The sequence below is a fragment of the Pituophis catenifer genome, unplaced genomic scaffold (genome assembly GCF_029215685.1).
Source record: "Pituophis catenifer annectens isolate HBS135680 unplaced genomic scaffold, rPitCat1.0.hap2 SCAF_1, whole genome shotgun sequence".
Taxonomy (NCBI): Eukaryota; Metazoa; Chordata; class Lepidosauria; order Squamata; family Colubridae; genus Pituophis; species Pituophis catenifer.
In genome coordinates this window covers 180,473,694-180,500,817 of record NW_027256881.1, presented here as the reverse complement: position 1 = coordinate 180,500,817, position 27,124 = coordinate 180,473,694, and the positions used below count along the sequence as shown (strand labels likewise).

Sequence of the window (27,124 nt, the reverse complement as noted above, 5' to 3'; positions counted from 1 at the left end):
CTAGTCCTGAGAGCCTGAGCATATCCATGTGGCTGGAACCCACTGTGGCTCATTCTGGGCTTGGTGCACCGCGGAGACTAGCTGCAGACAAGCTTCCTGTAAATTGTCATTCACAATCACTTGATCAAAGAATTGTCCAAACTGAGTTTCCATTTTTTTAGCTGATTCTTCCATTTCCTGCAGATCTTCTTCCTGGTGGGAGAGCACAATAAATCATGAGCTGATATAATTGTACCTACTGCTTCATTTCTCCATCTTGTATTTTCTTGCTAGCAGCCATGAATATAGGAAAGAAGACAATTTGAGCCACAGTTTGTTTACACATCATGAAAGAACTGCAGTTTGATTCTTTTTTGGGGTGGGGTGGGGATAAGCCATGCTTTGCAGGTATTAAAGAACTCATTTTAACTTATTGTTGAGCACTATCTAGAAAACTGCTAATTCCTGATTTTGACTCCCATAAAAGAGAACGAAAGACTTGAAAACCATCAATGGAATTGGAATCAAAATATTCTTATTTGGATAAAGAAAAATATTTTTACAATAACAAACCAGGTATATTGTTCTTTGACTTTAGAGATGAACTCTCAATTCATACTCAGATGCAAAGAGATATACGTAAGTCTCTTCCTCATGGTTAGTTAAAGGGCTACTGCAAGATTATGAGGGAACAAAAAATATCTCACTGATAATAGCAATCCTTTTATAGGCACAATGCTGGTAAATAATGCTGTCATTTATTTATTCGGAATGTATATATAGGAAACAGGTCATATTAAGGGTAGGGATTGGTGGATCCTACAGTTTTTCCCCCTCCTCTTCCACTGAAAGTTACCAGCTAGTAAAAAAAACATCCACCAATCATTCCCCTAAACATGGGCTGGTGTTGGGGCAGGAGGCAAGCATTGAAAGATGCTTCTATTGGCAGGCTGTTAAAATTGCTCTGGTTTTGCGCAAATGTCAATATGTTCAAAGAGCCTAATTATCAACTGATAGCTGAGTTTCTTTTGGACCTGGATTTCATGCTATTGTGGGGGAGTGCTAAACTTGTGTTTGTAGCCCCCATCCTATAATACATAGTTGGTTGCTATTCAGGCTATTCCAGGTTTCAAGATTGACCCAGAGATGTGGCATGTGTAAGAAGTAGTAAAAATAGACTATTTTGCTGCCTGAAACTGAATAGCCCTCAGAGACTTGGGGGGAAGTAGTATGTGCTGCACCAGCCTAAAGTGGCCAATACAGGCATGCTTCATTGAACAGCCATTCATCAACTGTCTGAAGTTACAACAATGCTGGATGAAGGATACCTTCAACAGATCCTCATTGTTGCAGCCATTGCAATGTCCCTGTTATTATCATGGATCACAATTCAGGAGCTTGGCAACTGGCTTGCTATTACAACAGTCACAGCATCCTATGGTTACATGATTGCCATTTGTGACCTTCACTGTTGGCTTCCAACAAGTGAAGTCTATGGGGAAGCTGGCAGCGGACACAATGGTGATCACATGTCTGTGGGATGCTATGACTGCGGGATTCCCCTAACAATTGCAAGTAGGATTGCTGCAGCTACCGTTGTGAATTGGCTGAGTCATACGTCACCCTTTATGACCGCATTACTTAGCGAAGGAATTGCTGGTCTTAAATACCAATGCAAAGCAAGGACTACCTTTAAATACTGGTAATCTCATTTCCTAAGGGTCACCTTATTGGACCAATGGTTGGTGAAGCATGTCAGATTGATACAACACTGTCACTAAGAGAAAACATGAATGCACTTTGGAACATCAGGAAGACATAGCAGAGAAAATAGTTATTGGTGATAGTTGTGCTGCAGTTAGATGTAAATGGGTTTATATGCTGATTTTGATATGTTATACAACTAAATCAGGTCAAAACCTCTTAAAATCAGTGTATTATTCTGAATTTACACTTATTAAAGTAATAATTCAATACTGCAATTATTTTCCCTTTATAACAATGAAATGACAGTATTTTCACCCAGAAATATGATGAAGAAATCAAAGTAGTATGGCTAACCTAAAGCCATTTAAATCTCACTCCTAATTTCCTCCTCTCAAATCTTACCTTAAATTTCATGTTTACATAATAATCAGTGATTATCCTAGCATTTTTCCGAGTCTGCTTCATGCAGCTCACACTTGGTGGTTTAATAAATATAATGTAGGGTTTCAGTTCATGAGTACGAACAAACTGAATACTCTGCAAGATAAAATAAAAAATAAAAACAATTATACAAGTTATATTTATTCTGCCCAGTTTTTGTATTAAAAATAAACAAATGATTAAAAGGTAACACCTATAATTCGGAAATAGCTTAGTATGTTGACTTAATAGGACTAGTTTTAAATTTATAATAATTCCAGAATATCTGGGATAAAAATGGTATCATTAATAATTTTTAGCCCATATTTTGTTCAGAAACTATTCTAATTACCATATGTTAGAAATATTCTATTTGCTTAATACATTAATATATTTAAATAAATGTTATTATTTCTATTCCTGACATATTGACAGTATACATTTATTTACCCAATTACTGCCTATATAACATGTATTTAGAAAAACTATCAAGCAAACAAGCAATTGCCAGAGTCAATGTTGACTTGAAGGCACCAAAAAAAGAAAAAAATGTTTCAGGACAGACTCAAAATTGATTGCTTAAACCTTCAATGTTGCAGGTTTTCTGTGACTCACGTAAGGCTCTAAATCCACTATGCAGATCTTCCCTTCATCAAGCACCGCATGTACTGCATCAATACTTGTCCCATAGAGGTGTCCCTTGTACTCTCCATACTCCAACATTCTGTAAATGTGGTAAGTAGAGAGGGAGATGAGCATATTTCAAAGCAAGGACTGTAAAAGAGGCTACATAATGAATATCTTTCTAATAATGCCAGGAGAAAGCATGCACCTCAATTCAAGCAGAATATGAAGGGGCAGCACAGCAGTCTTGTTTATGTATTTAGGGAGACAAGAAAAGTCCTGCCATGCTCTAACTTGGAATCAGTGCTGTCACTTTTTTTCTACCTCTCTTATTGCAGCAACTTCTGTTGTATATGCATATATGTACGTGAGAGAAGTAGGATAACAACTCTGTTTCTACAACCCTCTTTTTCTTTCTACCACAAACATACACTACTTTTGCTTGCTTTTTAATGCATATTGGATGTTTATTTAATGACTGAAGAAGAGAAATATGCAAATTGCTATTTTTTCAAAAAGGTGAGATAAAGAGTCAACTCCTTTCCAAGGAACCTTGTAGCAAATTCCTGGGTTTCTATTGTGAAACATTAAAATATAGATATAAGGGGAGGTAATTTATTTGTTTAGGGAAGAAACAGACAATCCCTGGATTTAAATTCTAGCAATGATGAGAGTTTCAACCCCAAGCAGGAAGATTGTTTTAGCATTGTTCCAACATTTGAGGGGCTCCTACAAAGATGAGGGGGTCAAACTACTTTCCAAAGCACCCTAGGGCAAGACAAGAAACAATGGATGGAAACTAACCAAGGAGAGAAACAACCTAGAACCATGATGGCAAACCTATGGCACACATGCCAGAAGTGGCACACAGAGCTATCTCTCCCGGCATGCCAGCCATCTCCCATTGCTCTTCTGGGTTCCAGCACGCGCATGCGCACTGGCCAGCTAGTCTTTGTGCATGCAAAAGTGCCAGAAACCAGAAGACCAGGTGGCTGGCAGGCATGCACGCATCGGAAACCAAAAGCTCAGCTTCCCAGCACGTGCATGCTCCGGAAGAGCAGCTCTCCAGCACATACGCATGCTCCTGTTTTGGTACTCGGTGGTGAAAGGGTTAGCCGTCACTGACCTAGAACTAAGAAGAATATTCCTAACAGTGAGAGCAATCAACCAATGGAATAGTTTGCCTTCAGAAGTTGTGAGTGCTCCATCACTGGAAGCTTTCAAAAAGAGACTGGACAACCATTTGTCTAAAATGGCACAGGGTCTTCTGCTTGAGCAGAAGGTTGGACTAGAAGACCTCTGAAGTACCTTCCGACTCTACTATTTTCAAATTCCTAGCGTGTTCACTGCTCGACTTTGCCTTTCTCACTACATATTTACCACAGTGAATGCTAGTACATCATTAATTAATTAATATTTCATTTATAAAAACACATTTTTATTTGTCAAATAAAAAAACTGGCAGAAATATATTTTTAACTCTGCTGACTGGCTATCCTGGAATCTGGGCACAGAATTTTGAAATTTGATGAAAGAACAAAAAAATGTAAATCTAAATACCAATTACCTGTAATTGTACACCATATTTTCAAATGTTTCCTTTGGTACATAATGATATTCTCGACCATTCTCTTCATAGCTCTTTTGAGCACGGGTTGTATCTGTTTTTAAAAAGGACAAATTATGATTATTGCAATACTTTTAAATAGTTATTGGAACATATTTTTAGTGTAAAGCTAAGTACTTAATGTTATATTGGGCTACTTATTTGGTATATGCATAGATAAAAGACATTCCTTTCCAGAGGGTCATCTTTTTGTAAAGTCCAAATCCATGAATCCTGATATGCATACCTGAGAAAGCTGTCCCCCAGAATCAGAATCTCCAGAAATTACTCCAGATACGATCACCAAGAAAAAAAAAATGAAGCCTCCTTTTAAGCTAACTTGTTTATTAAAGTATGACTTTATGATAGATCAGTGTTCACATCTGTCCTGTTTTAAATGTAAGACAATGAACATGTTGTTGGGTTAGTAACTGATTCCACCCAAGCATTTCTTAAAGAGGTACTGATTTTATTTGCTTCCAATTCTGAAAGTGTGATGAGAAGTAATTACATCATGCTATCGAAGAATTGGCAGTACCAGTAGGGAAAACCATTAATTTCCTTTTTATTTAGATAGCAACCATAACTGTCTAATCTCATAACAAGAAAGGTTTTGACTTTAGGGTGTATTAAGAAACTTCTTTCACACAAAAATCTTACACTGATTTAAACCAGGGGTGCTATTCAGCAGGTTCTGACAGGTTCTGGAGAACCGGTAGCAGAAATTTTGAGTAGTTCAGAGAACTGGCAAATACCACCTCTGGCTGCCCCAGAGTGGGGTGGGAATGGAGATTTTGCAGTATCCTTCCCCTGCTACGCCCACCAAGCCACGCCCACAGAACCGGTAGTAAAAAAAATTGAATTCCACCACTGATTTAAACCGATTGAAGGTATTGAGAATGATAGCATGTAAAAGTGTCTTTAGGTTTTCAAATCTGTCTTAAAATGAGAGATACACCCTTCTGAATCCTCTCTTAATTTTCGGAAAAGTCAGTGGTAATTATAAATAATGAAAGGCTAATACGCAGACCACAATTAGTGAAATTCTAATGTTTAATTTCGTTCTATTAGTATGTTTTAAGATTTAAAATATACATACGTGGTACTGCATTTCGAAACAGGTGAGGATTAATACCAATAAGTTGCCTCCGTAGTTCATTCACGCCAACACCTGAAGGACCTAAATATGAAAGAAACTATTGAATAAAAATGCACAGAATAAAAATTCTTTACCACTTAATTACATACAATAGAATAGTGACATTTTCCATAGAAGAAATATAAAGAAATACAAATCATAGCCACCGAATTATGACCCAGTTCTACAAAGATGCGATATACTTGCATTTTTTAAAATAACTGTACTATGATGAGATTATTTTTCCTTGAACTAATGCAAATTTTCTCTCTTTTATGCATTCTTTTTTTTGGCCACAGTAATCACTTTTTAAACAAGGAACAGTTTAATTATTGCTACTTACCTATTAGTACAATTAATCTGTTTTGATCACCTGGTTCCCTTTGATATCTCACCACCTCTTCATAAGGTGCTGCCACAGCACCGTAGCAACTGTTGAGACAATGTGACTGACATGCCAGGTGACTGTAATTGCATTTCCTACGGCACAGACGCATACTTCTCCGGAACCCAGCTGGAAAATGGAGACACATACAGATCTTTAGAAACTGATCACTGAACCATATGGCTAGCCTGCAATGTTTGAGGCATTTCAGATATTAGCTTTCACAGCTCATTCCAAATTTTTGACTTTCTAATCCTCCCTAAAATCCCAAAATTCCCTTATTCCCTTCATTTGGTTAATAGCAAAGAATTATCTGGAAGAGAGAAGGAATACAGTACCATGTTTGCTACTTTGGCATATTAAGTAGAATAAGTTGGTGGCAGATTCAAGCAGCAGCTTTTTGGTGCTATGAATGGGTTGCAAAATGTTAGATGTTAAATATTTTTATTGTTGGAAAGAAGCCAGATATACTTGTGAGTTGTATTTTGCCATCAATTGGGTTTTTCTGAACTAATAAATCTTTCTGCAGGGGAAGAAAGGTTTCCATGATCATTTAATCATGGAAGTTTCCACTTGCTATGTTGTAAGTGGATGTTGTTGGATTTTGTTGCTTTGTTTCAACAAGTGTAATGGAATTATACTTCTATGAAAACACAGAATCCCAACATTATAAAAATTGCATATTGTTAACAAATTAGCTATTAGTAGACACAGTTCATCCAGATAAAAAAACGCATGTGGAAAAGCCTAATTTTAGTTCTATGTCAGCACCAAGTGACTCAGGAAAGCCTCTATGGGGAAAGGGCAGCGGAAGATTTCCATTTCAGTGAGGTGCAGGCCAAAGTTCAATCAATTGTCTATAAATCTGTCTAAACTACTTTGTTTAGCAAATCTATCCCTCAGCCTCAATCATTCATTTGGACATTCTGTCTATTGCCTGATTTTTTTTTTCTGCTAAAGCTGTCCTTTCTTCCTTTTGTTTTGGAACAACAGAAATATGCAACACAAGCAAGGAACTTTCATTACATCTGTCTCTGGCTATTACCAACCACTTCACCTCACAAGAAGGAATTACTTATTTTTGGACCATTTGATACTAACTAAAAGACTGAAGTTCTAAAATGAGATATATACTGTATTTTTCTGATTCTTTTGGTTTTTCAGAGTCCCTGGCCTCCATTACATTTATCTAACTAAGATCTAGCAATTCAGCTAATGTATTTTTCAACAGTTCAAACTTGACAGTTTTTCCATTTCCATGTTTTTGTTTTAGAAACAAGCCAGTAATAAAGTTCTCTTGATTTTTCAGTGCTTCCCTTGAACTCATATGTCTTTCTAACTAAATTGTTAGTCACAAACATTTTATTCATAAAAAGGAGCTGTGAGAATTAAAGGAAGTGGGTATGCAGGATTTCAAAACAGTACTTCATTTGGCTTTTTGGAAGCCTACATAGCAATAACAAAGCAGAAGTAAGTAAAGGAATACAGCAGTCAAGAAGAAAGCACCAATACAATGCATCAGATACAAACTATTTAGTAGCCTGGTGACCCTGAACACAATTCTCCAGTTGTAGAACTGGCTACATACTAATGAACATCGGCTGACCAGATCCAATGAATTCTTCTTCTTCTGAAATGAGAGATAGAGATACACAATAAAGAATAAGAAATGTAGCAATATCCTTAAGACTTTCATATACAAGAAATATAATTTTCATTTGTAATACTACCAGCAAAAGGAAAAGCCTAATTTATGAACTCTGCGTTCAAAACAGGCCTTTAAAAAAAGGCATAAGCTACAGAGGTCCTTCAATTATAAAACTTAAGCATTTGATTTTCAAAATATTGTCAAATATCAAATTAAGATAACACCCTCTTTTGGTTTTTCTTTAGGTTTGTTATTCATAGTGAATAATAGTTTTCTAAAAAATACATTGGATCAACATATACAAAACACAATATGTAGGACCCATTTGCAGTAAGCAGGTCTATAAAATTAGTTTAATAAATGTGGATTCAAAGACTAAAGCCGACGGTTGAATTTGGAAAGGAAGTGGGAGAAAAGGCAGTAAAGTGTGATCTTTCTGCATTGATTTCCAAAGTTTATGGGACTTCTCAAACATCCAAGTCATGGTTGTCATAAAGGTGCTTTTCCAAAAGGCAACTGGACTTTCTTGGTTTTTTTCCCCCTTGAAAATACTTAGCTTCTCATCCAAGAACTGAACTGAAGAAGCTTCTTGAATGAGACTGATTTCCAAAGCCATAAATGTGCCAGTTCCATAATGATTAACACTGCCTGGTGGTTCATTAATTTTCAGCCTGTGTAATTCGTTATTATATAGAGTGTTGTTTATTATTTATTTATTTATTAAATATTTATTATTTTTGTTATTCTTTTCTGATAGGGACTCAAGCTCCATTAATTGGCCTGAGTGAAAGCCAGAAATGATCTGGAGGAAAGCAGGCATGTCCAGAAAGTTGATTAATCATATGATTTCTGCCTTTTCTGGGCAGTGGAGAGATTTAATCTATTACATGTAGTCCCTGTTTAATGACCACGATTGGAACTGTGACTCTGCTTATGATCTTACTTCAGTTTTCCTTTGTTTTACAGACCTTCAAAGGTAATCAATATTGTATTGATTATCTTTGCAGGTGTGTAAAACAAAGACAAGCTGAAGTAAGATCTTAAGCACAGTCTTCACACTAATTAATGGACAAAGCAAGAAATCTTTTTGATATATCAAAAGAAGTAAGTGTAGCATCTCAGCACCTATGAAGAGTTCTACATTCAGCATAGTTGCTTAGTTTATAAATGATCAAATAGGGTTTCATTGTCAAACATGTCTTAATGTCTATCCTATAGAGTAAGTTATTTGCATATATTCATCTATCTTTGCTTGGAGGAGCACATTAATTAGTCAATGTGCACAAGCTCAGAATTTGCCTATAATTAAAATTCTATAAAATTTAAAGTCTATAAAATAAAAAGATAAACTACCTTCTTTAAGTTCCTCTGTTATGTTGCGTAAAATGGAAGGATAGGAAATGTCAAGTTAAAAGTGTTTTTAATTTATATCACTCATGATATAAAGCAGAAAAGCTTGCAGATTATTCAGTATGATCAGACCAGCATAAAGTTGGCAATTTGTACAAAAAGCAAACACAAAAAACTAGCAGCAGCAACAGGCATGAGAACATAAAATCTATACGGATAAAAACCTTATTGTGAGAATTGCACAAAATCAGTGTCAGGTTTTGAGTTGCAAGAATTCAGTTTGCCTGATGAGTAGCGGAGGAAAAGAGAGAGCCCAAGAGGGAAATTTTCTGATTATCCAGCAGCCATGTCTATTATACTGTAGAGTTTACATGTTACTTCTAAGAATAGAATATCTTCATACATGCAATCCTTGCCAAGACCTATTTACAGGTTTGAAGGTCTCTGTCACATCAATCTATTGCAGATATGGCTCTACAATCAATCACTCAAAAAGTTCTTCCCTATTTCTTTTTCTAATCAGTTTGATGAAGGTTTTCTAAAACTCAAAAGCTTGCAATATTTTCAGCAGAGCCTTCAACACATGTTTATAAGTGCCTGCAAAACTAGTGCATGCATCCATCTTTGGTTTCCCCATGACTTCAACTTAAGCATCAGCATCAGCCCAAGAAGACCTTCTCAATTTACATCCTGTCAGATGCCTTTTTGATCAAGATTTCACTTCATTCTTTGTCCATGGTCTGCTCATTTAAAAAAATAACTTCATTACCAAGAGTCAGACTTTTTATCTTAACTTTCCCCACAAGTCCTTTCAAATTGGAACAGGTTAATCATTTTCCAGGCCAGCAATTTTAATCTTCTGGCATTTCAAAGCTTTTAAGAAATTTAGATTTTCCTTCTTGCTAGCCCTTTGGAGGTTTTTGTACACAAACTCTGAAAATTCACAAGAATGACTGACATACATCACTTCAATCTACCAGCACAATGTGAAGGGGGAAAAAAATCTTCAAGAGATGCTTCACAATAGAAAGGCAGTTGCTTTTTAAAGAATTTCTTTAAAAAGGTAACAGTATTGCTGGTATTTCAAACTATTTTAAGGCTAATTTCTCAGTGTGCAGACAGATATGCCTCTGGTCTGTATTATTTTGGATTTTAACATACAAAAATATCTTGGTAAGGAAGCATCAACATGGATACTCCTTCATCATCAAGAATAATAAAGTAGATTAGCCACTCAATTACGCTTATGCAGTATAATCTCATTAGCTTCCAGATTTCTTCTCTGTCTCTTGCATAGCACTACAATTTTTATTGTAGTTCAAATTTGATTATTGGGGCAGGGGGGAAGCCAATTTATTTCACATTTTCTAGACTTGGTTATAAAAATACCCAAACAGGCTGAGAAAATATCTATCATAAACACACACCTACCATACAGACACAAAAATGGAGCATTTCTTTAATCCCTATGTTACATAATTCTGAGATTCTTATCATTAGCAAAGGACATTGAGGAACTTACCAGACTCAAAAGTCTCTTCATCTTTTAAAGGGAGCAAAAATAGCAAATGAATGTTATTTTAGTGATATCTTTGTAAAACATAATCACAACCCAACACATCAGAAACAATTTCCCATTGCGGCAGCAATAGGAAGGTACAATGAGATCCTCTTGTAATCTCCTTTTGTAAAATCAAATTACACATTCATGGGGCAAATCATGATTGATTTTGGTATTTATTTAAAAGTATTTGTGCTGTGGGATGAATTCCAAACTGGATGATGACAGAGGCATCTGGTAGGAGGGAAGACATAATTTACTTTCTCCACATTTCTTATTTCAGATTTTTATTGGAACATGAAAAATAGGACTGTGTTTACAAAAATGGCTTTATTATTAGCTCAAGAACATTCTTTGTGGAAGTGTTACAAAAGTAATTAAAAATCACAATACTAGATTTTAATATTTACCTTTCCATTAAAAAATCCTAACACCAAGCAATAAAATTGTTCAAAATTACAAAAGTTAAAACCATAAATCAGGTTCGTGATAAAAAAAGTCAGAAGAAAAGCTGCAGGACATGGTTCCATGAATTAGGTCAAAATGTGGCATAGTGAGCTCTCTAAATTCAGCATCAAATGTGTCTAAGGAAAGAACTGCATAACCAGGCTACACAAATGCAGATTTCTACACTGATGATTCTCTCTAGCTGAAGCAACAGTTGATATGACTGGACTTATGCTTCTATTTATAGCTCTCTCAACATACACATAATGTTAACATTTTTGCAATGTTACTAGAGGCCATTTTGTTCAATGTTTTTTACAAATTAATCTTCTTTTTGGCCTCTGGGTTACACATACTCGGATTTTAAACAGTTCAAATAGCAGTAACGAAAGACATAATTTCCATGCATCCAAACTAGAAGCGATTACCTGTTTCTACACACTTCTCATCGATCTGCATGTCATCTTCTTGTATGTTGTAGACAAGGGAAAGGAAATATATGTCAGGCTCTCATAATTTTCAGAGAACTCATATAAACATAGAAACAATAACTTATCTACCCATGACTTTTAAAATCATATTTTATCTACTATTTCATATAGTACCATGATGTACAACATTCTGCAATTATTTTCTTTTTATTAAAGCAAAGATTACTGTATTCTGATGGTGGTCAGCTGGAATATAAGTGGAAGAACTCTTTCATGGAAAAGATCAAAACAGAATGAGGATTATCGGAATGCCCATTTAAAAACTCCAAAACTGAAAGGAGCAAAACATATTAACTGCTCTACCCTCTTTACATTTTTTGCGCTTTCACCAAGATGTTGAAGGAAGAACCAGAACAGTTTATTGATTACATGAGCCTGGATGTAATAATAGTAGCCCCATGATTAAAGAAGATAATTGATGCCTCCTTGCAGTGCAATGGGATCTGTTTTCCCTGGGGTAGTTACAAAAACTTTTTCAATGTCTACAATCATAAGACAATCTTAGCTTCTTCATTCCTAGAAAAGGTGAGTTATCTTGCCCTCTATTCCCTTGATCTCTTTCAGTGGAAGTGTCAGAGCAGATGGATGGACAGAATGGTGAAGGAGGAAGACAGCAAGAGGGAATCTTGTTGTCAAAGGAGACTTCCAACTTGGTATTGCTAAATGCAGTCCTATAGGTGAATAAAGAAGCTACTGAGGGAAGAACCATAAGGATGGTCCTATGGGTGAATAAAGAAGCTACTGAGGGAAGAACCATAAGGATGGCTTGGCCTACTTGGTTGCTTCATTTCACAGACAATATTATCCAAGAGTGCTGGTAAAAAGACACGTTCACACAGTTTTGTGTGTGTATATGTGTGATTGTATATTACACACATAGATAGTCCTGGCTTAACAACCATAATTGGGACCAACAACTCCATTGCTAAGCAACATGGTTGTTCAGTGACATATCCTGACCATACAACTTCACTTCCACTATGGTTAAGTGAGTCATTCACAATTGTTAAGTGAGTTATTACATGACTGCACCATGCAATTTTACCATTAGCTTCTTCATTGATTCTGCTTGTTGGAAGCTGAGGTGTGCAAATGGTGACCTCAGACCACAGGTTCATAAGTGCATGAACCAGTTATAAAGTTACTTTTTTCAACTCTGGCATAACTTTGAATAGTCACTAAACAGAGCAGTCATTAAGCAAGAACTGCCTGTATATGGAGGACAAATCCATTTGCTCTCAAAAAGACTAGAGAAAATAATACATCTATACATTTTTTTATACTTAATATTTCTAAAGCTGCTTGATGAAGCATTTAAGATCCCACACATTAAAATGGATTATAGACAGGGAGAAGATGACTAGGACATAGTACACAGGGGTTTAGCTGAAAATAGATTGGGATCAACTGGTAAACTCGGGACATTGCAGGAAGAGAGCTGTCTTAGTGTAGGGTAACAAAAAAAATCAGAAGAGTCTAGCAGGGTCTTTTCTGACTAACACATTTTATTAAAAGGCATAAGCGTTACCTTCTAAGTTAATGTATTTTAAGTCTCTATTGAAAGTCAAAGTGGAAGATGTTAGTCTGAAATCTCTCCATACGGCTGTAGAAAGTTTTTAAGTAGTTTTTTAAAAATATCTCATAGAATTTATGGAAATGATATAAAAATATTTTTTTTTCTTTTTGAATTGTGCTTCATTCTTTTGAAATTACATGGCTGTCACTGTATATATACTGTTTAGAGAGCAAAGAATGAACTTCTAATACAATATAGAATGTTTCTCCAAGTGATATACAGGTAGCCCTCAACTTATAACAGTTCACTTAGTGATTGTTTGAAGTTACAACAGCACTGAAAAAAGTGATTTAGGACATTTTTCACACATACTGTAAGACCGTAGCAGCATCCCTGTGGTCAGCTGATCAAAATTCAGATGCTTGGCCACTGGCTTGTATTTTTGATCGTTGCTGTGTCCTGGGGTCATGTAATCATGTGCTCTAATGACATGCAAACTCAGTGGGAAAGCCAGATTCACTTAACAACTGCTAACTTAACAACTGCAGTGATTCACTTAACAACTCTGGCAAGAAAGGTACTAAAATGGGGCAAAACTCACATAACAACTGTCTTGCTTAGCAACAGAAATTTTGGGTTTGATTGTGGTCATAAGTTGAAGATTACCTGTACCTGAACAGAGACCATTCAATTATGAGACAAATTCTATTCCAATATTCTTATAGGATTCTGAGTAGTACATCTCAGAGAGAGATTAACCATTTTAGGCAGGACTAGTTTGGAGACTTTGGCTAATACACACACACATACACCCACATATACATAGACATATATACACACACATACACATACATTTATGGAATCCAATTAGCATTACTGACCTTCTTCCGCAATATTCACTAATCAGGGGAAATTCATAAAAAACAAAATATATACACATCATCAGGGACATGAATGAACAATTCTAAGCAAATGAAACAGAGTTTATTCTGATAATGTTGATACCTTTGTATACTAAAGCATAGTAAATGATTTTCCAACAGTTCCCCCTTGTGTTTAATACTAAATAGTCTTAGATAATCCTGTTTCTAGACTGACAGGATTGTTAGCAGGTTTGGAATTCAAACTATAACGTTTTTGCTCTAAATCTAAGTAGTCTAATTTGTACTCTGTAGAAATAATTGAGTAAAGAAATAATATTAATTACAGAAACAGTTCCATGCACACCTTATCATCAGGAATTTATTATACTCACTGTTTGTTGATTGGAGGCAAGAGTGGGGATGGAAGGGATGAGTCCACCAGAATTCTCGCTGTTTCCTAGACCGAAGAAGGGAACATTTTCTAAAATTACAGAATTAGAACAAGATTTCAACAGAATCTGGAATTCCTATGGTCTTGTGATGAATTTCATGACTGGAGAGGGATTCAAAACCAGATTTCCATTACATGTACACTCTTAACCAGGGCACAAACCTTAGAAGATAAATTATTTCCTGGAGAAAGGAAGACTGTCTCTTCTAAAACATTTGACTGGTTGAGTGCAGAGCCAGATATTATACATCCCCCTTTTTACATCATCACCATCACCACCACCACCACCATCATCATCATCATCCCAAGTTTATTAGAGTTCATGATGAGAAGATTGTAATCCTTCTTTGAGCAATGGTCTCTTTTGCTGAAATTTCCCCGGTATTCCTCTGCATCCTAACCAGTGCTGCCTCAAGGGTACATGACACCCCTAGGGCACATTGATCGATGGTGCCACCTAGTTTAGCATTTTTACATTGATTTGGAAGGAAATATGGTACTGGTGCCCCCTAACATTTGGCACCCTAAGCCTGTGCCACTTGGTCTTACCCTAAATTTAGTCCTGATCCTTTCCCAATGGTAGTACTGACCCTGTGGACCATCCCCCACCTGGAGATTTGGATGGTTCAACCCTGTCAGCCTTTCATAAGGCATTGAAGACATGGCTGTTTTCCCAGGTTATTTGGGTCAGTAGATGCACTCTGCTACTATAGATGGTGAATAGGATTAATTGTCTATCATTGGGTTATGAAGGAATTATAGTTAAGAAGAGGACCACTGTTGCACAGGGGTTTTAGATTTTTCCTGCAGCCATGTAAGAGGAATTCATTAGTATTTAGTTAATTCACCGGGATTGCTTATTTTTCATCCTTTTCTGCATGGAAAAATAGATAAATTTTCTATTTTTATTCAGCAATGTATTGTGTAGAAAACCTGCCTATAATTTTGATCTATTTTAACTGAATCAGGTACTAACACTGATTTTCTCTATGTTAATAGAGGCATCTTGTATAAATTGGTTCCCGACATGTTACCCATTAGCAAAAATAAATACATCCCCATTCCCATACCTCTTCATAAGGTGATTGGAAGGGATGAGTCCAGCACAAGCTTTGAGATTGGAGACTTTTCTTGCCTGCCACCACAGGATGTCCTTTTGGTCTACAATCTGAAGAATCTCTCCTTTTTTAAATGCCAGTCCTGCATCAACACATGGAATAAGAGGGTCCTGACGAGGGCAGTAATCCCGCATTGCACGCACATAGAGCTGGAAGGAGAACATCGAAAATTTAAGTTTTATCACAGAAGTTACACTCCAAAGACAAGGAAATACATTTGTAAAAGTTTCATAATTGCAAACAATAAAAGGTCAGCTTTAAAAAGCCAAGATACAACAGCAGTCAAATCATGGCAATAGGTATTAATTGATAAACAGTATTAAGAGCATAAAATGATCTTGGAGATCAGTAGGCTAGGTAAGCAAGAAGCTGCACAGTAAAAAGAAATTTCAATCTATAGGCAAGGCAATTATTTCTGAGGAGAGTTTTGGCTAGGCAGTGATGGAAGACTATTTTTTCTCTTCTTATTCTTGTCTGTCAACAATTTGGCAGAGTGGTTCACATTGATCCTAGCACTAGCACTGATAATGTTACCTAGTTTGGGTAATGAAACGTCTACAAGAAAAAAATAGCCAAACTCAGAGAACACCAAGGACCCCTCATTTCAACCCTTATCTACAAATATTCTCCTTCATTGGTATCATATTGGTCTTTCAAGGCACTTATCAATTAGTACTAGCCGTTGTGGAATAGGGGCCCTAATATCTTGCTTATAGCATCTTACTGATCACTATGGAAATAAAGTGGATCTTTGATTTGATCCAATAGGTATAAGAGAACGATTAAAGTAAAAAAAAAACCTTTCCTCATGAAGAAACTTAATGCTAACTAAATGCTAACTTTGAGGGATTCCTGTATTAACCATTTGAAGCAAAGGAAATGTATCCATGCATTGCATCTTACTGTTGTTTGATTGCTGATGATTCGATCAGAACCTGGAATCAGCTTGAACATGATAGTGCTTCGGGATAGAGCCTGCAAGAATTCAGAAAAACAGTATCTAATGCATTTTGCCTACTTTTGTTGCAAATTTAATTTGATCATCAATGCAATGCAATGCAATGCAATGCAGTGCAGTGCAGTGCAGTGCAGTGCAGTGCAGTGCAAAGCAGTGCAATGCAATGCAATGCAATGCAATGCAATGCAATGCAATGCAATGCAATGCAATGCAATGCAATGCAATGCAATGCAATGCAATACAATGCAATAGTTCTATGACTAGCTATTCCTTTTGACAGGAAGGATAAAATCCATGATGATATTGTTTTTGGTATATAGATAGTCTTTGATCTATGACCACAACTGAGCCCAAAATTTCTGTTGTTAAATAAAATACCATAGTTGTTAAGTGAGCTTTGCCCCCATTGTATGACCTTTCTTGCCACAGTTGTTAAGTGAATCACTGCAGCTGTTAAGTTAGTAACATGGTTGTTAAGTGAATCTGGCTTTCCCATTGACTTTGATTGTCAGAAGATCACACAAGGTGAACACATGACCCCAGGACACTGCAATAGTCATAAATATGAATCAGTTGCCAAGCATTTGAATTTTGATCATAGACCATGGGAATGTTGCAGTGGTTGTAAGTATGAGAAATGGTCATAAGTCACTTTTTTCAGTGCCATTGTAAATTAAAACTGTCACTAAATGAACTATTATAAGTCAAGGACTACCTGTATAGTATATAAATATGCCTGTCCTTCTGTAAATTTTAGCTATCAAATTGTGCAAAAGTAAGGAAACATGTTTAAAAAACAAAGCAACAGCTGTTAGTCGCAACTGAGGAGGAATTAGATTGCACAGTCCCTACTTCTGATTGCTTGGGAACTGCCACAGGGTTTTCTTTTTCCCCAAATTAGCATGCAAGCACCAGACAGAAGCAGCAGATGGGGAAAGTGGTGATGGTGATGGGAACAATATTCACACCACCTTGAAATTAAAACAAAGTGTTTCCTAGAAAAATAGAAATATTAATATTTACCTCCTTGCTCTTTGGTACAGTCAAAACAAAAGTCTGCAGAAGGAAAAATAGGACTGACAAACTTGTGGGCACTACATTTCATAGTTGTGAGGGGTCTATGAAAAATGGTAAAAAACATTCATCCCCTCTTTATAGCTTTTTTCTTCATGTCTTTTATGTTCCAAGCATGCAGTTTTGCATTGATTACATGTTATCATTAAGTGGTATTTAAAGAGTAGAAGGCTGATTGTGATTACCAGAATGTGTATGACTTGCTCTGGTTCCAGGCCCTCCACTGGGATTCCGTTCACTTCTACAAGTTTGTCTCCAGCATATAACAACGCTGCAAAACCCAGTAATGATATTAAACAGTTGGTCAGAGAACTGGAGAAGAAAAATATCTGGATTTCTAAGAAACACCTGGACTTTATTCCCCCTCTCTCAAGTTTAAAACAATTCATTATAGACAATTATGCATCTGACTATCCTAACATCATTTCAATCAGGGTTTAAGATAAAATGGAAGAGGAAAGCTATTGAGCTGAAATTTACTCTTCTTCCTTAAGATAGGAGGAAGAGTAAATTTCCACTCAATAGCTTTCCTCCACCATTTTGGCCTCATGGAGGCAACTGACAGGAGATCATCCACTGTTTGGAGCCCTTTTTTTTCTGAATGTGATGAGCACAACAAACTGACTGCTACAGTTGGCCTAATGCATCTCTCTGTCTGTGGATCACCATCTCCAGTAGAAGTACTTCCAAACCTTTTATACTATTTCCCAACCCCTGCCTCCTAAAAGCAATTTTGGGATAAGCAGAAGGAAGTTAATCATAATAAAACAATTTAGAACACCTTCACTAAGATTTACTAAGAAACATGTTCAGAACATTCAAGAACCTGTACAGAACTTTCCAAAACACATATTGAAAATGATTCCCTGCCCCTCTCCAGTGATTTTTTAATTTTTAGATGTATTAAATTTACCTTACCACTTTTATCTGCCAGACCTCCGTGGATTACTCTTGCTACAGTAATATCACCTGTCAGCTCATGGCGTTTAATGGTGGCACCCTGAGGAAGAAGAAGAAAGGAAAGACTGAACAAAAGAATAAAAAGGTGCATACTTGGTGAGTAGTGGTATACGGGAAGTCTACAGCCTGTTAGAGATATTAAGATTATAACTTCCATGAATAAACAGATCCCTGCAGTGCTGGTTTTCCTGGATGCGGAGAAGGCCTTTGATAGAGTGGATTGGAATTTTCTATTAAAGACTTTAAAAAAGATGGACTTTGGGGATCAATTTATACAGGCGGTTTTAGCAATTTATCAAGAACAAAAGGCACAGATTATTGTTAATGGAAGTTTGACAACAGATTTTAATATTGAGAAAGGAACAAGACAAGGTTGTCCGTTATCCCCATTGTTATTTATTTTAACACTAGAAGTCTTGTTGAATGCAATACGGGATCCGAGTACCTTGAAAGGAATAGTGATAAGGCAAGAGGACTACAGAATAAGGGCATTTGCAGATGATCTGGTTGTTACCCTAACACAGCCGATGGAATTAATAATCCAGATGAAAGACATTATAAAAGACTATGGTACAGTATCAGGATTTAGATTGAATCAGAAAAAAACTAAGATGATAGTTAAAAATATGACACAAGATCGAAAACACGAACTTGAAAGGAGGGCAGGTTTTGAGATTGTACCAAAGGTTAAATATCTAGGAGTTCAGGTTGCAGAATCGAATATGAAATTGTTTCAAAATAATTATGAGGTGTTGTGGCGAGATGTACAGAAAGATATGGAGACTTGGAAAAAACTGCAGCTGTCTTTACTTAGCAGCAGTTAAGATGAATATTTTGCCAAGATTTCTTTTTTTGTTTCAAATGATTCCGGTACTTAAAAGTGATAAACAATTGAAAGAATGGCAAAGAGGACTGAATAAGTTTGTCTGGAATGAGAAAAAAACGAGAGTGAAACTGAAAATTATGCAAGATGTTCCAGAAAGGGGAGGTCTTAAACTTCCAAACCTACAGTTATATTATGAAGCAGCAGCTTTGACTCAAGCAAGCGATTGGTTTGGAAGGAAAAAGACTGGAATATTGAATATAGAAAGTTTTGACCTTGAATTTGGATGGCATGCTTACTTATTTTATGAAGATAAAGTGGATAAAGTATTTAAAAGCCATATACTTAGAGATTCCTTGATGAGAGTTTGGAAGAAGCACCGATTCAAATGGGATTATAAAATACCATTATGGCTGGATCTTGGTCATATTATGTGGAATACAAATATAATGTCACTCGGGGGGGTTTTATATAAAGAAGTTCTTTTTACAGATGCGGGCAGATGGCAACTGAAGACATTAGAGACACTGTTGGACAAAGGGATTAATTTAACTTGGTTACAGTATAATCAACTTCAACTGAGATGGAAAGAGGACCAAAAAACTGGTATTATGTTGCATGAGGAAGAATTGGTTAGACATATAAAAGAGAAAGGTCCAGTGCATATTAAAAGGCTATACAATGTTTTGTTAGAAAGGGATTCAGAAACTGAATTGGTTAAAGATTGTATGATTAAGTGGGCACAAAATTTTACAGAACCAGTGATGTTGGAAACATGGGAAAAAATATGGGTTCAGAATGTTAAATTTACACAATCGCAGAATTTGAGGGAAAATTTTTATAAAATGTTTTATAGATGGCATTTAGATCCCAAGAAATTGTCGTGTATGTACCCTAATGTTCAGCCAAAATGTTGGAGATGTGATTGTTTAGATGCCACATATTATCATGTTTGGTGGACCTGTAAGAAAGTTAAGGCTTTTTGGATAAAAATATGGTGGGTTATGCAGAATGTTTTGAAGAAAAAAAATCAATTTTCTCCACAATTGTTTTTACTGGGTATAGTAAAGGGTTTTACATTGGATGAAATTAAGTTGATATTGTATATGATAACAGCAGCGAGATTATTGATAGGTAAATATTGGAAAAATGAAGCTTTGCCCACTATTGAAGAATGGACTTTGAAGATGGCCAGCTTTGCAGAGATGGCGAAGATTTCAGCATATCTAAAAGATCACTCACAAGAGACTTATGAATGGGAATGGAACAAATGGATAGATTATGTGCAGAACAAATATCAAACTAGGAAGTATCAAATAGCTTTTTATTGAAAGTATTATATAAAAACAGAAATATTTGAATTTTGTGAAGATGAAAAATTATATAGGGGATTGAGGGGTTCAGGTTTTATAAAAAGGGGATTTTGATGGGATTATATTCTGTGGAAGTCAGGGGGGGAGGGTTAGGGGGGGTTGGGAGGGTTAGGTTGGGGAGTTTGGGGTGGGTTGGGGGGAAAATGGGGTGAAAATGTAATTGTAAAACTTTTGCAATTAAAAAAAAAAATTATAACTTCCACTTCATGTACCTCCCTGCATTCATGTGCCATAAAGTTAAACTTGACTCTGGGAATTTAGTAGACCATCAGTGTCATTTTTGATGTTAATTTCAGTACAGGTAGTTCTTGATTTATAACTGTAACAGAGCCCAGAATTTGTCATAACTTCTTGTAAATTATTCTTGTAGATTGTAAATTGAAGCATCCACATGACTAGATCTGATTTTACAGCTTTTTTGTGGTAATTGCTAAGCAATCGCCATGGTTATGTAAATGTGATAGCCCTTAAGCAAACACCGTGGTTATTAAATGAATCCACAGATTCTATGTGTGTTTTTGCCAAAAATCATCACAAAAGGCCAGAAAAGGGCAAAAAAATGTTATAAAATGTTATGTAAATTATAAATGTTATAAACCATGGAACATTGAAACTGGCCATAAAGGCGAGCCAGTTGCCAAGTGCCCGTAATGCAGTCATGTTAAAGTAGGACGTAAAGTGAAATTGAATATAAGAGTGAAATAATCCGGGGTCAGCCTGGATGATGTCTGAAGGACCCCTTGACTAGTTATTATAAAAGACAGTTGCAGAGTTCAAGAAGTCAAACCGCAGAGGTACCATGTTAAAAATGCAGAACTAAACCACATGGATCAGCGTGAAGGGAGTGGGCTAGCTAAAGAGGCAGATCTCACATACTTCCTGTTTAGAAAACTATAAGAATGCATGTCTGAATTAACACGTTCAGAATTCAAACAGATTAAATTGATCTGCCTGAACCATTTTTGGCCAAAAATAAAGTTTCTCTTGATTTCGAAATTCATCTCTTTATTTTTCTGCAACAATGTGACTACCCAATTGTATGCAGCTGTTGGAACTTTGTAATTGGATCATTAGTAGTTTTTGAAGGGCCTGTTGTAAGTTTGAATGGTCACTGAGAGATTGGTCATTAAGCAAGGACTATCTGTATGGGATTGGCTTGCCATAAATTTTCTTGTTTTCCTATTCCATGGAACTAATGGGATTGCTTTAGGTGACATAAGCAAATGATATAATCTGACTAACTAGTTTATTATGCAAGTCTGCTTAGGTGTGTTTGGACCTATGGTCTTAGTCTCAGATAACAAAATGCTAGCCATAATTATATTTTCCTCAAAAAAGAATTACACTAAACATCAAACAGGAGCCTGGATAGCTCAACAGACTAAGCACTGTAATTTAACACCAGCTGTCTGCAATTAAAGTAAGATCGAATCTCGCCAGGCTCAAGATTGACTCAGCCTTCCATCCTTTCTAAGGTAGGTAAATTGAGGACCCAGTTTGTGGGGGCAATAAGCTGACTTTGTATAAAAAATATACAAAAGTATGAAGGCTATTGCTTAACACACTGTAAGCCGCCCTGAGTCTCCGGAGAAGGGCGGCATATAAATCAAATTAAAAAAAACAAAACAAAAAAACAGGGCAGACTGCTTTTTAAATGTTTTCTTCTTGTGAATTCAACAATGCATCATGCTTGAGTCCTATACTTTTTCACATTTTAAAACAAACATAAATGAGTAAAATAAAAATTCTAAGAGGGAAGGAATGGGGAAAGGATAAGAACTGCCCTGTGGAGTTATAAACTTGCCCTTCTATATCTAAGATGGCCAGTTGCCCTGAAGGATTAGGAAGATATGCCTTTTAAAACATTAGGGCTGTTTTAAATTGTTTTGGGCCAAATTATTTAATGAGTTTTTATATTGTCTTTTAAATTTTTAGTTTGTGTGTTTTATCTTTCTGGCTGTTCACCGCCCTGAGCCTTTGGGGGTAGGGCGGTATATAAATCTAATAAAATGAAATGAAATGAAATGAAAAATGAAAGGGAAACACAGCAAACAAACTGAATGAATATAAATAAAAATAAAGTTAAATTGAACATTACAAGAGGTTGATTGTTTTTCACCAGACAGACAATCCTCATGGCCTCTTCATTTTCAGGGAGGTTTTCTGTCAGGGGTGGAAGCATAGGTTCAAAATCCTTCTGAGCCACAGTATCATGAGCTAATAACAAGGCCTGTGAGAAAGATTAAACACAGAGATGGAGTAAATAAATGCCAGGTCATTTTTAATGGGGATGGAATTACAAGATAAATTCAACCTAACAATTTTTATTTCTGGGTGTATATTCATTTAGCCCCAAAAAATTGAGGTTGTTTTTTTTTTTTTTTTGGTCTAGCATACAAATCTTACAAAGTTCAAATATAATTAGACCATTTATATTGGAATATAAAGCCAGATCTCCCAGTTTTATTGTATTATTTCCTTTTTAAAATGTCAATATGATGGATTTGTGCTAGAAAAAAAAAAACATTCCTTGTGCTAAAAGATTTTGGTAGCCTCAAAAGAGACCCTCACATTTTATAACAGGGAATGATAGATCTTCATAGCCACTTCTAAATCAATTTCTGCAACAGATAGAGTATGAAAATGCTTTTTTTCAAAACATACTTAGGTCTCATTCAAACATTAAGTAGAAAGCACAGAACTGTACAATTTTAAAGGGCAGATAGAAAAAATATGGATTCTCCTTTCTGAAAAGCTTCTTACATAGAAAAAAGTAGATTGGCAAGAAGAAGGCAAGCTGAACTTTTTCCCAAAAGCTTTCTGAATGATCTTTGTATATTTGTTATGCAGAATAGACATAAATGCAGATGAAGGATAATACATACTATTTAAAATTCTAGATGTTTTTGCTTCGTGTACCTTAAATGATTCTAATCTATGATTTAACCTTGTTATAGTTTAAAAGGGTGACAGAATTTGTAAGTTAAAACAGAAAGACACAGAAGTGTTGGGGAGAAAACAGAGATTCCTTTGTCAAAAACAGAGGAAGCTGCTGAGCAATAAGCTAGCACTGATATGCTATTCAGATGAGCTGATATTCCTTCCTGTAATTTTTGCTTTAAAGCAATTTGCTTTGGGAAGCAGCCTGAACTGGACTGGTTAATCACAAGAACAAATCCTTCGGAGTACTGATTAGATGTTTCATTTAGAGGAAGGGCTCTAAAGCAATAATACAAGAGTTATGGCAGCTACCTACAACTACACAAATTAGGATGAGAAGACTTTGCTTCTCTTTCTTGCATGTTTTCTATATAAAAGAGAGAAAACTTGTCTCTTTTCTGAGGAAGGGGCAGATTTCACCTGTTGATTGTTTTGAAAATGGCTCTTGGGATTTATCAGTATCTCAATTTGTGGCTCTGCTTCTTTTGGCTGATGGATCGGGCTAGTGTTTCCATAGATGACGAACAGAATGAGTTGCGATTCAGCTCTCCAGGCCCATGGGAAAAGTCAGAAATAATTCAGGGTTCCTTTTGCAAAGTAAGGACAAATATGCCTTCCTGCAACTGTTTCTTCTCTAGCCAATAAAATGAGCCAGTCTGGACTCCACTTTTCTAAAATGTTCTTCAGGAATGGAGAAAAACATGGCTCCCAGAAACACTTAATGTATCTCAAAGTGATGAAATCACTGGTCAGTGCCAATACTCAGCTTTCAACAATGCATCTTAATAATAAAGGATCTTCTACTGGAGACCTTTCTCTTCCATGCTGAAGAATTTCAGGGGCCATTGCTCACCTTGAAGTGAGAACCTTGTAGAAGTTGTCTTAGCTCTTTCATTTCTGGAGATTGTTGGCCTCTATGCAGCAACTCCACTACCTAAGAACAAGAGAAGCATATACTTCATTTTGAAAATATATAACTTAACCTATTGTTAAAATACCATATTGATGTTTATAAAATGCAATTATGTAAAACATAAAGGACAATTTGGTGCCGTGGTTAAGGCATCAGGTAGAAACCAGAAGATCATGAGTTCTAGTTCCACCTTAGGCACAAAACCAGCTGGGAGACCTCAGGTCAGTAAACTTTGTTTTAGTCCTAAGAAGTAGGAAAGGGCAACCCATTTCTGAAAAATAATTTTGCCAAGAAAACTGCCAGGAGTAGTCCAAGCAGTTAGAAGGAGTAAAATTCGATTCAAAGCAATTTTATTTCTGTGGAACTTGTAATATTGAAAGCAAAAACTAGACATCAGAGAAACTGCATTTAATCTCAACTCCAGCAATCTCACCTCATGCATCAATTCTTGTGCCTGGGATAGGAACGGAACTGGTCTTCTCTTGGTATACTGATGAAGGCATTCATATACCTAGAAACAGATGAAGTTAAGATGTTGATGCCACTATGCAATGTCACAATATTACAAAATTGGTACATAATGCAAAAGCCTGGCTCTCTCCTCATACAAAACAATATGAATGGGCCAGGAATCAAGCCCAATTTTCTTCAGTTCAAATTCTACAAGATTTGTATGTGTAATGATATATGAGTTTGACCTTTGGAGAAAGAAACATAGAGTAGATAATGGTCAGATAAGAAAAGCTTAGCCTGCAGAAAAAATGGTAAAGGTCTAAGACGGGACCTTTCCTAGTATATTGGACTGTAAAAGTTGTGGTGGAGGGAGACATGTACTTTCAGACTTGCAATTTTCTGTTAATGTAACCTTATAATAAAGTCAGAGTTAGTAATTCTGGATATGCCTCTTATCTGGACTACTTCATAAAGTTGACAACGTACTTCTTTAATATATATACTTGCATTGAGCACTGAATTGACTTAAATTATTTCTGTTCTCTGTCCTGAACTGCTACCATATTATGCTTCATGCATTACTTGTAAAGTAAAGTAGAAAGTTTTTTAAAATTATAAGATAAGAGGAACAATAGCCATTAAGAAACATTTATGGTACCGAACCTTATAAATGTAAAAGGTTGGAAACGAAGTGAAAACTAGAGAATTGGATTGTCTTATTTTAATACTGTTCCATGTAAAACCTTGGAAACATGTGGGTTTAAGAAATGCAAAAGAAATAATTTTCTGCCTGGTTTATTACCAAACCATCATAGGTAGTTTAGTTCTAAAATTTGAGTTAGGGAAAAATTAAAATGGGTTTATAGCAGTGGTAGGTTTCTACCGGTTTGTGCCAGTTCGGGCAAACCGGTAGTGGCGGCGGCAGGAGGCTCCATCCACCTGCCCAGATGTCATCACGGACGTTCTGTACATGTACAGAAGGGCCACATGTGAGTGAAGTGAGCACATATGCTTCCAGTTCCAAACCAGTAGTGAAGGTAAGTGGAACCCACTATTGGTTTATAGTATGGAATTGTAATAATTATTGGTTTCTGAATCTTAGAATAGAATAAGCCTTCTATCATTTGTCTTTGCAGCCCATTCAATAATCAAATAGTTAAACAAGGGAAGGCACAAAATTTGCAATTTCTGCTTATTGAAAAACATTTTTACCTTTAGGAGAGCCTGCAGCCATGGAGATCTGAGCAGTTCATGTAATACACCATCAATATCCTTCTTGTCAAAAAAGTTCATTTCGTGCCGGACCAAAGACAGAATGTGTCATAAACCTAATCCCAAAAGACACATCAGTGATATGACTCATTGTTGCACTCCTCTAAATACAGGTATTTATGCAAACATATTTTATTTTTTTGGACAAAAGATAAATGAAAAATTATAGCATGACAGAAAATTCCTCATTCCTATAAAAAAACCATAAATGGTTTTTTGTTATAATTTATTTGAGTTTTGGATTAGAAATGTTCCGATTTAATGGCATTTCTAGAAAAAATGTCTCTCTCTCTTTTTAAAAAGAGTCATTTATTTTAAAAAATGGAATAAATGAGTGAAATGTACCTTTTTCCTTGCTCTGCAAGGCTGCAACTCTGTGCATCTCATTCATTATTGGAAATTCTGCTAGTTTGTCTGGATGGGTCATCTGCTATGTAATTATTAGAAGTCTAATTAGAAAGAAGAGAAAATATCATTTGGGAAACTTCAAATAATTATTAAAATAAATATTTCTATGTGAATACATATCTGTATGAATGGAATGGAATGGAATGGAATGGAATAGAATAGAATAGAATAGAATAGAATAGAATAGAATAGAATAGAATAGAATAGAAAATAAAACAATAGAAAAAGAAGCAGAACAATAGTTCTGGAAATTAATTTAAAACATAAATGCATAAAACTTTCTCCAAAGTATAACTATTCAAATGAACAAAGCCCTAATGGGGTTTAAATGGCAGACAATATGATAAATTCTTTTCCTGAGGTGAAGTCTGCTGAGAACGTGAAATGTCTTTCTTTCCCATGTACCTCATTTCTTCCCCTAATCTCACTACACTTGTTTGGAACATCACTTCACAGATGACTGAGGTAATCCAGCAGTCTGCTAGCAGCTCTAATCAGATCATTGTTTCTCAACCAGTACTATACTATTTCCGCCATAGGCAGCTCCCCCTCTTCTAATTGGGAAAGAGCCAACAAGAGAGAAAGCAAGACAAAGGGGGAGGGGTAGTTTATAAAAGTATCCACTGGGGATCCCCAAAGGTCAAAA

At 35.9% G+C, this 27,124-nt stretch overlaps 1 protein-coding gene across 1 annotated transcript; it reads right to left on the bottom strand.

Moving 5' to 3' along the window:
- Positions 1–26,109, bottom strand: MPP4 (MAGUK p55 scaffold protein 4). The gene is made up of 20 exons (XM_070956814.1): positions 26,011–26,109; positions 24,779–24,856; positions 24,286–24,366; positions 22,591–22,722; positions 18,255–18,336; positions 17,522–17,607; positions 16,208–16,279; positions 15,257–15,453; positions 14,128–14,192; positions 13,754–13,771; positions 11,294–11,332; positions 10,380–10,400; positions 8,861–8,875; positions 7,448–7,489; positions 5,818–5,988; positions 5,436–5,516; positions 4,298–4,391; positions 2,722–2,830; positions 2,089–2,223; positions 1–192 (listed from the first exon to the last, which is right to left on the bottom strand). Exons 1-20 carry the CDS (start codon positions 26,089–26,091, stop codon positions 1–3), a joined length of 1,791 nt encoding a protein of 596 aa, XP_070812915.1. The 5' UTR covers positions 26,092–26,109.
- Positions 26,110–27,124: the final 1,015 nt, after the last annotated feature.

Excerpts from the sequence above, each read along its gene's own strand:
- MPP4 (XM_070956814.1), bottom strand. The coding sequence starts at position 26,091 with ATGAACTTTTTTGACAAGAAGGATATTGATGGTGTATTACATGAACTG. Across the intron at positions 16,280-17,521 it reads AGCAAGTCATACACATTCTG|GCTCTATCCCGAAGCACTAT; the intron begins GTAATCACAATC and ends GAATTCTTGCAG. Across the intron at positions 193-2,088 it reads ATGTAAACATGAAATTTAAG|GAAGAAGATCTGCAGGAAAT; the intron begins GTAAGATTTGAG and ends CTCTCCCACCAG.